Raw genomic sequence first — 10,479 nt, forward strand, 5'->3', positions numbered from 1 at the left:
GGAAGCATTCATTAACAAAAGTTGGCACAAAAGGCAGCAGGAACACATTTACATCAGTTGGGAAAGGAAAAAGCCAAAGTGCTGCAGAGACTACACAAAATGAAGAAAAACCCATTACAAGGAGGTAGGGGAAAGCAGGAGGGAGATTTTTTGCTTTCCTTCCTCTTGATCATCCTATCCCGTACAAGAACGCTCTGAATCTCTCTCTGAACGCTGCTTTCACCTCCCTCTTCTAAGCCAAGCTTCCCTTAACACTCTGAGTTTGGCTATAGGAGCTGGAGACAAAAGAGGAAACCAAACACCCAATAAAAACATGGGAACTGGCCAAAGGAGGATTCCTAGAAGTAAGGATAACAGCAGCAAGGTGGGTTAGCGCTCAGGCTTCCAAGGTTAGAGGTTAGTCCTGCATTCCTCTCAGGGGGTAGAGAGAGGGGAGGTGATTTTCTAACTCCACAGCGTGAAAGTTTCCGAAGCGAGCCAGGAGATTTATCCTCTTACTTCCAATGGGCTGTGTGGCAGCTTATCTCAGTCAGCTTGGGTCAGCTTCTCACCTGGGTGAGGTCCAAGTAGATCCAACTCGGTCTTAGGTGCAAGTGAAACGCTCAGCCCTGTGCTCCTGTCGTGCTGGAGGGTCAGCCCCACCGCTCCCCTGCAGCATCCCCACCTTCAAGTGCTCAGCCCTCAGTCCCACCACTACCCATGTTTAATTTGGGGACTGCAAGTCTCAAGCTACCTCCAGCAGTGGGGATGCTGGGGATGAACACACACCCCCTGCTCCTTTAGCTCCCACTGTTAGCCAGGATGGGTGGCATGGCATTGGCTGCATGGATGCACTGGGGACACTGCTGTGCCCTGCAGTGTGGCCTGAAGACCATCAGCTGTGAGATCTTTGATACTGCTCCATGTCCTGGATTTATGCTGATTTAACCTTAAAGAAAAGCCATCCAATGTTTGGATGTCATGAGGGACAGGAACAGCCACTTGGGGGGCTTTCTGAATATGTGAGCATATTCTTAAAAACCAAACCCCAAACCAGTTCAGTGACTGCTAATCACGTACCTGGAAAAGGAAATTTAAAATAAAACCCTCTTCCCCTTAGCAGCCCCGTCTGCCAGGAGTGACTTGATAGCCATATGGTGCACCTATCGCTGCAACGAGCCGATCTGGATAACGACGACGGGCTGGTTTGAGAGTGGGAAGCAGGCCTTCCCTGTCACTTGTAATCTTCTCACATTCACAGGCATCTTAAGTCCTTTCTAAACACGTTGATACTGCCTGAAATTCACTGAAAAAACCAGCCTTTGTTTGTGTTAACAGGATGAGAAAGTGCAAGGCTTCCTGTTATGTGTGTGTGACAGCCATAGATAAGCAGAGACCTCTGGACAGGAAATCCGCCCAACTTCTGCAGTGTGACTCGCCTGAAGCTTAGGAGCTCTTTACAGATCGAAGCACCAACAGAATGAGACGGGGCTGGCCGGAAAATGGGGGACACGCTGGAGAAGAGCTCTGAGGAGCCCGAGATCTCCTTGGACAATGAGTGTTCGATGAAAATGGGGGACCTGGTGGAAGTCTCGAGTGGTGAGAAGGTTAAGTTTGATGATACGGGACTCTCTCTGGTGCTCCAGAATGGCCTGGAGAACCTTCGGCTTGAAAACTCCCTTACGGATGTCATCCTGTGTGTGGACAGCAGGGAATTCTCCTGCCACCGAGTGGTCCTTGCTGCAGCGAGCAACTATTTCAGGTAAGGCATGTAGGAAAGAAAACCAAGAAACTTAACTTCGCTTCTTAGTCTTGAACTGTAGATCACCAAGGAGTGTAAACTGGGTGCTAAACTCTGCACATTTGCAGTGGGTCTGTAATTCCTGACATCTTCCAGCTTGTTTTTTAAAGTTGCAGCCTTAAATAAGGCAGGTGCCAAGCTGTGGATCTGCCGCAGTTCTGATACGAGCGTTCAGCAAGTCCACTGGAGGGCACGCAAAGAAACAGAGAATGCTTGGCAGACAACTGGATGAGAAAATGGGGTTTTAACCAAGTATCTGTAGCCCCTTGTATTGTCCCTTTGGGACTCAGGCGAAGAGGAATATTCACGCAGATCATGTGGTGTTTTTATTGAGATAGGAGTGGGTTTGTGGGACTCGATCATTTTTCGCATCGCGATTCAGTGGTAAAAATATACATCGCATAAAATTGTTGAGGAGGAAAGAGAAGGAGTTGTCCATCTTTCCTAGGGTTACTGACACTGAATGGCAATGGGAAATATCTGCTTGAAAGCCATGTTACCACTTCACGCCGTTCTCCTGGTCCTCCTGGATTTTTCATTCGTTCAGAACTACAACAGATAGCCTATCTGAGCCTACTGGCCAGCAAGAACAAATTCTACTCACACAGAGGAACTCAGTATCAGTTTTAGCACAGATTTTCCATTATCATTTAGACAATCACATTTGCATGGCTGGGATTTTTTTTCTTTCTTTTTTTTTTTACTGCTAAAGTGGTCAGATGACTGAATAGCTACAGAGGAAACATGAGAAAAAAGAACCTGTGACCACTTGTGACACGAGCAGAAAGCTAATTTTAATGGAGTCTAGTGAGCTTTGCTGGCAGTGCCTGGAAGAGGGGTTCTGATTTTATCATCTCCGAATAGATTGTGTCTGTGAATATACAGACATATGTGTTGTTTCTACGGATAGATTCTATAGATCACATGTGTGAAAATGTACCACTGAAAGCAGAGATGCCCAAATATTTCGTACCAGCATTGTGTGCAGGAAGGACAGCAGATGCACAAGTTAAACAGCAACTCCTCTTCTGCTATGAGGAAAGGTGCTGCAGTCAGAAGGGGCCTCGACAGTTAAAACCAGGCTGGTTTTCTGGTAACTACTGTTGGCTGCTTTTGCACTGAGCCCTGAGCTGTTGGAAGGAAGGGGGATACCTGGATGGAGGTCATCTCATCCCAAGGCAATTGCAGGAGTAGGATCTGCCCCCCTGGGTGCTTGTGTTTGGCCTTGCTTCCCACGGAGATGAGATTTGTTAATCATGCTGCCTGCCTGTCTGTCAGTGCCTCTTGTCACGACTCTTTGGGTTAGTTTCAATGAAGTTTGACACAGAGTTGAAATATCAAAACAGAAATTCCCACAAGTTTGATGGCAATCAGTTGCTAGGCAGAGGAGAGATGCTGGGACTGGGAGCTCGTGGTGCTCAGCTGAGTAACCAGCACCACATCCTGGCCAGCCAACACATGCAGCACCCAAACCCAGCCAAAGCTGCCACTGCTTGGCCAGACACAGGCAGCCAGCACAGATCTGTGTCCTGAGAGGGCTGGTGAAATGTGTGAGAGGAATAATGAGACAGAATGGAGGGCTTGGGAAGGGGAAGCTGAGGTTACTGTGAAGAGGGAAAGGAGGACACAAGTCTGCAGGGAACTGAGCTTCACTAGTTCTGCTACTCACACAGTGGCTTGTTTCATCTTGCCATCATTCACTAGAAGCTGCATAAGCCCAAAGAAGGAAGAAATACTTAAATCACAGTATTCCTGTGAGCACTTTCCATGCTGTTACAGGGCCTCTAACACCCGACCATAGCAGCAAAGCAAAGAGACCCTGTGAATCATGGGCTTCATTCTCCTGCAACAGCCAGTTACACAACCCCCTTCCTGACTGCTGGGTGCTGTAATGCAAGCGCTCTGTAGCAGCTGACTTAAACACAGTTAAACAAAGTAAACGACTTCCAGCCCTTCCTTCAGCACTGCGTGAAAGTGATAGACGGGTACTTCAGACATGTCCTGCATCTGTAGACACAAAAGCATTAACTCTCTGCTTTACCCTGGCGAAGGTAACAAAGCAGAGAAGAGAAACACGAGCTGACCAAGGTGGACCAGTAGCTCTTTACTCCTGCACTGCCCAAGGTAGTGGGAGAATGGGGCTGGGAGAGGTTGAAGCAATACTTTCCAGAGCATCCTCAAACTCCAGCACAGCCATCTGAAATCAGGTTCATAATTCCAAGCACAGGCACTCCAGTGTAGGTGGGTGCTTAAGAAGTGCTTCACAAACTGCAACCCTTCACTTGTTTCACTGAGATTTATCTCCGTTTCTTCTGAATTTATCCATTTTTAGGTATCTAAATTTGGCCCTGGGCACCCCACTTCAGATGTGCATTTCTCAGAGTAGATGTTGGTTGGAAGGCTTAGTTTAGAATTACACATGGACAAGAACCAGGGAAACAGACTGTGAAAATAGTAGCCACATCAGAAATACGTAGAGAAAATAATCACATACCTCTCTGGGTATGCACAGGCAAACCCAGAGGTTCAGAGGCAGTGTTTTAATCCCCAGGAGAGAAGCTCAGCCTGATCAGTCCTGAGTGGTCTCAGGGTCTTCTCCACAGGATGGGTGGGAATCAGGTCCACTCCATCTGGGCAGAAGGAAGGCCCCTGCAGGAGTCAGCTCTCCTGGACAGTACAGCCCCATTCACCCCTGCCACCTTCCAGAGAGGAGCACTGGTGGGAGAGCACAGCGCTTTACATGTGTGATTGCTGCAGGTTGCAGCCATGCTACGTATATCCGTACCCTATGAGATTAGAAGTGGAGAGCATCTCTAACACAATTTCACAGATTAGGAGATAGGTGAAAGCACTTTGACAACATCCCTGTGCCAAGCCTCTGTCAGAGTCCCACGGCTGGTTTCTGAGCAGAATTGCAATGGTGTCGTGCTGGGTATCTCCAACTGACCTCCATCAAACACTCCGGCTCTGAGGGACAGAAGTGAGAGATGTCACCTTCCCGACAGGGTTGGTTAAATACAAGACCGGAGTCACCAGTTTAAGAGATAAAAGGAAGAAGAGCAGACAACACCTGCATCCTACAACAGCCTGTTTCTCACTCAGATGAAGCATTCGGCACCTATCAATCCCGTGCAATTGGGCCACCTGTCTGCATGCCCCAACCACACAACATTCGACACTGCCAGAAGGGAGGGAAGCCAAGGAGGATCCCACTCCTGCGCTCACTGCGGCTAAGGAGCATTTTGTCTTAATGTCTTTCAAACGCTCTGATTTCAGTGGCGGCAGAAACTGGACCACGGATGAGCAGTGAATCAAAAACCTCTAATGAGTTGAGACAAGTTAAGGGAAAATGAGAATTTTGGCTGAACATCTTGTCTGACAAGCAACTTCTCTGCCCAAGTTTCCTGCTCAAAAGTTAGGTCTCTTTACCCAAAAGACAGATTTTTATACTGAGATAACTAACACCAGCTCTCTTGCTATAAATCTCTGCTGAGACAAGGAACAGGTAGCTCTTAGAGCAGCAACGAGCAGCTGGTATCTTCCATCCATTTGCCGTTCACCATGCCTACCTACTTCACAATGAAAACTGTTACCACGTTGGTTCCAGTAAGATGTGTCAGTCACACAGCTCTATTTTGGCACCGCTTTTACAAGAGAAGCATGGACTAAGACTTTGGGCCTCTGGCCACTTCCCAGGTTGCACTGTCCTGTCAACACTGTACATGACTAACAAAGAAGGGCTTGGTACGCAGGGTAAAGAGTGCTTCTAATTACACTTTAGAGCTGCACATGTGTTTCACCAACGCAGTTACAAGTGAACTCATGTAATTCTAATCTGTTGTGCCAGATTCCAGATGATGTGAGATCTCACTCTGCATGCAGTGAACAAGATGGGGCCGATCAAACTTCTAAACAAAAGCAAAAACATTGGAAAAAATACTTAGAACTATGAATTGAAAACACAGGTGAAGATGTGTGTGTTTGCCTTGCAGCTATCGCAATCCAAAGAGGACTTAAATAGCTCTTAGAGAAATTCCTGATTTATATCCCACATGAAATATCTGACTCGTGCCAAAGGGGAGTGTGGCGGTTGCCTGTCAAATGCAGTATTATCCACCAAAGAAGAGGTGGTATCAACATGCATGAAAACACTGTGCTTTCTGGCTAGCAGTCATTAGTCCCAGTTCGTGATTACTCAAGTACTTTTGTAGCCAAGAGATACCGACTCCATAATCCTACCAGAAGCTCCCAAAATTTAGCAAAGAAAGTCCATAAGCCATTCCCTCCTGGGCCATCCCTGGTATTAATGGAGTCAAAGATATGTTGGGAAGCTTAGAGGTGAGGCTATCAGCCATGTGGATCTGCTCTGGCCCTCAGGGTTCAGTCTAAGCAGCACTCTGTAGCTCTGAAGCACAGGGGCATTGACCTTGCCAAGGGTTATAAAGTACTTGTGCTGTGTGTCAATGAAGAATGGAGAATCCCAGTGGCTGGCAGATTTGGGCTTAATGAGGTGGGCATGTACTCGGAATAGAAAGAGTAAGAGCCTGTAAGAGGCCAGCAGGTAAGACATCCCAACTCTCTGTGGCATCAGTAGACACAGAGCATTACTCAGGAAAGTTCCCAGGCTGCTGTGGAGCTCCAAGTCTACTGCAGAGTCCATCCATGTGTTAAACTCATGAGTAAAGAGGTATGAAAGCAACAAAAGGATTTTCCTTGTTACTTTGCTACTAATTGCATGAAATATGAAGCAATGAGTATTCTGTGTTGAAATCTATATAACCAAGTGTTTTCAGAATGCCTCATCCTGGCTGGGATGTAGTAAAAGATAAATGTCTTTCTTTTCAGGGCCATGTTCTGCAATGATTTGCGAGAGAAATATGAAGAGAAGATCATACTTAAAGGAGTTGATGCAGAAACCATGAATATACTCTTGGACTACACCTACACCAGCAAGATGCTCATCACAAAGCAAAATGTACAGAAAGTCTTGGAAGCCGCCAGCCTCTTTCAGGTAGAGATAACTCAAATGCACTGATCCAGTCTTGTTGATCTAGCAATACCATGTTGTACCCTGGTTAACACACTGCGAACGTCTCTGATTTCATGGAAGCATTTTGCTTCGTATTTACTTGCATCGTGTTAAAAAGTGGCAGTTGCAGCTGTGGACTAGAACGGTACCGTGCAAAGAGCTGGGCTGTGCCTCCACGAGCTGTCCCCATGTGCTGCCTGCCAGGCAGCAGGGTGGTGATGCCAGGGCAGTGCTCCCCACAGCCCAGGTCAGCCTGTGGAGGCTGGTTGTCCTCCACCCTGCTGGAGTTAATGGGCAGTGGCTGGCATGGCTGGCCAGAGATGGAGGCTAACTTTGTGACTCCCTCTCCATCGCCTTGAGACGGAGGAGGCTCACCAGCCAAAGTTAACATCCTCCTTTGTAGGACTCGTGATGTAAAGGGTTTTAGTCATGACCTGTGACTTGTGGAAGTCTGACCTGAGCAGCTTACTCAGCCTTTGGTCCATGAGGTATTCACGTGTCCTGTAAATCACCTGTGAGGTCTACCAAATTGGTACCAAGCTGCAAATTGCTAACAGACCGCAACCAGCATAACCTGCCAAGTGCCAATGCGTGTATGTGTGTCCAGTATTTTCAGTACAGAAGGCAAGAAACGCCTGACTCCATAACCATCGTGGTTCTTTATGAACTTCAGTTTCTTGAATCTCCTATGGGAGGTTTTGCTCTGAAATGAACCTGTGGCCTTTGGGGTAATAGGAGCTGTGGGGAGAGAAGGGAAAGTTATCACAAAGTGCTCCCCGAGGTAACTCAAAAAAGGTGGTGGAGTGTTAATGTCACCTGGGGCTGGAGTGCAGTACCTTACTGGCTTTTTCAGCAGACCGATATTGCAACCTGGTAGCACTCAAAGGTTACATCTGGTTCATTTTCAGGACACTTTTCTGGATTCTTTTTGTTTTCTTCTGAACTTTTTTTCCTTAGCATCATTCCTAATTTTTGTTCTGAAACCATCAAAAGTATAGACTTACATTTCTTCCTTTCTCTTCCCTGTATTTCATGAAATTGAAGGTTAAATTTTATTTCCCAAGGCTGGTGCTTTAAGAAAAGCATCAAACACTGTTAGTAAATGATATTATGAGGGTGCTATGAGCAAGAACAGTAAACTACAAAAACCTAGAAAACCAGGAATGTCCAACTAAAAGCAGTGATCCCAAGTCTTGGATACTATCAAGATTGATGAGGCCTTGAAGCCTCACATTATATACGGGTGAGGTATTTCACTGAAAATACGTTTTGTGTGAAAAAGATTCAGTGAGCACTAGCACTCTGCCAGCTGGGCTCTGCTATTTATGCCGACGAACAAACAGAAACATTTAAAAGAGTAAAATGTTTCATTTCAATTTATCAACAGCAGTAAAGATCAATTCTGCGATTCACTGTAACATTTGTGGTTGGGAAATTCTTTCCTTTCCACTAGTGACGTGTGAGAAAACCAAATTCCAAACAGAACTGTTTTATCTGACTAGCAACAACTTTTGGCAGCGCCTCTTTTTAATCTCTGGGGCTTGACAGAGAAGCAGAAAAGAAATAACTTGCACTGTTCTACATATTGTGATACAGATACTCCACCTTCTTCTAGAAACTATTTTTTACAAGAATTTACCTAATTACGCCTTCCCTTAGTCCTTTCCAATAGGAAGCCAAAAGCAGCCAAGACAGGCAGTAGATAGAGGTGGAAGGCTGTTCAGAGAGAGCCGAAGTCTCCCCCGCAGCATGCTCTGTGCACAGAGATGTTGTTTTCCTGGGGGGAAGCAGGTGAAGGGATTGGAACAGGAGCTGCTGAACAGTTAAGCCTCACCCTGAAGTGACCCAGACAAATTTTTCCACCTAGAGCACAGTTGCGACACGAGTTCAGCAGTTGCCTCCTCTGTCTGGGCCAGCACCTGCCCAGCCACCGCGCTCGCAAGGCTGGTGCCCACCCTGGCTCCAGCCCAGCACCCTCAGCAGAGCAGCCGATAGTGCAGCTCATCCTTTCACCTCTCGGTAGGGCCAAGATCTCAGCTCCTTCTCAGTGCTGTGGCAGAGAGCTCTGCTTCACCTGTGGTAACTCAGCAAGAACCTTCAGACCTGTCTACACCCCTCCTGCCCTCCCTGGGACCTCTGTATTACCCCACTCCCTCAGCGTGGCTGTTGTGGTGGAAGCAAAGAGATTATGGGAGTGAAGCAAGCTCCTGAGTATTGTCATGAAGGGCTGTGATGATCACTGCTGTAGGAATGCCACCTGTGGTGGGAACAGCAGAGGATGCCCCCGAGCTGCCTCACTCTGTTCTGCTGCCAGGCTTCTGCTGAGGCACCACCAGCCTGATGGCCTTACTGACACCAAGAGCATCTCCAATCCTGTGTTAATCCACTTCTCATGAACAAGATACTATAAGGATAATACCTGGCCAATTCTCTGAAGACCATCCTGTAGCCACTCAGCAATGGCTGTCACAGGGTGGCTGTCACAGTGCCAGCCACGCCACCCAACAGGCCAGGATTTGCTCCTGAAGGGCTCTTGGGCAGCTCCAGATCAGAGATGGGTTCACAGGACGAGAAAGCTGTCAGTTCCCTAGGGTGCTGCCCTGCAAAGGTCGCCGTGCCCCTTCCCTGCCTGACTCCCTGCCATGGGGGTCCCATGGGACACAGGTGCTACTGCTGAGCCGAGACGGGCAGAGCGGGTGGTGAGGGCAGCACAACTGCAGGGTGTAGGATCTGACCCCAAGGTGCTGCATACAGAGAGGGATTATGAATAAGAGCCCTTTCAACCACTGTTCCCTTCCCTTTCTGGGGGTTATAGAACAGGGCAGGGCTGCTGGCACTGCTTGCACTGGACAGCTTGAATCAAAGCTGGGACAAGCAAGGGCTTAAATGGGGAGAATAAATTTTACTCTTCAGAAAGAAGGCCAAGTGGAGGCCAAGTAAGCACATGGGATGTCAAGTACGAACCTGGATTCAAAGAGGTATTAGAAGAAGGACCCAGTTATTGAGGAAAGTCTTCCCAGGGAGCAGGGCTTTTCAAATGCCAAGGGTGGCATTAGAGGGCGGGTACTCAGAGAGGGAAAGAAGAAAATTCAGAGCTCTGCATGAATTATCTGAGCAGATGAAGCAGAGACTTGGGGGGAGGTCTTCCTCAGTGCTCTCCTGAGTCACCTGCTCTCATGGGACTAACAGAATGCCCAGCAAGTTTAGGGGAGTTTTGGGGGCAGTTTTGCCTCTAAATGAAGGGAGTTGGTGAGGTGACAGTGCATCATGGAAACGAGGAGCAGCAGCCAGGGAAAGGCCTGCCTTGATACGCTCCCAAGCAGCCTGACCTCTCTGGTTAAGCCTTCGGTGGGGACCGTTTCTCACACCCACACCTCGCAGTTCCGCATTCGTCTGGCCACAAACACAGCCATACCCAGCGTGATCAGCGGTGCCTGCGTGGCCGTTAGATCAGTGTGTGCCGCTTGGGAGAAAACCCCCTGGTGTCACCTCGTGAGTATCGCTCTTAGCAAGCCATGTATAAATTATTAGAGCACTCTTACTGTTGTTGGGCCACAGGATGGTGAGAACATCATTTTGCTGTCTATTCTCAGACCTGTGGATGAGTGACCTTGGCAAACCCCAGATTTGGTTTGTTTAATCACAGAATCAGAGAATATGAGGAGTTGGA

At 47.7% G+C, this 10,479-nt stretch overlaps 1 protein-coding gene across 1 annotated transcript; it reads left to right on the forward strand.

The window, feature by feature from the left end:
- Positions 1-1,481: 1,481 nt before the first annotated feature.
- On the forward strand, positions 1,482-6,791 carry LOC104546597 (kelch-like protein 6; the record flags this gene model as incomplete). The annotated part of the gene is made up of 2 exons (XM_010192025.1): positions 1,482-1,741; positions 6,626-6,791. Coding segments are annotated over exons 1-2 (426 nt in total), but the record flags the coding sequence as incomplete, so codon positions are not given.
- Positions 6,792-10,479: the final 3,688 nt, after the last annotated feature.

This window comes from Mesitornis unicolor, unplaced genomic scaffold (assembly GCF_000695765.1).
Source record: "Mesitornis unicolor isolate BGI_N332 unplaced genomic scaffold, ASM69576v1 scaffold33729, whole genome shotgun sequence".
Classification (NCBI taxonomy): domain Eukaryota; kingdom Metazoa; phylum Chordata; class Aves; order Mesitornithiformes; family Mesitornithidae; genus Mesitornis; species Mesitornis unicolor.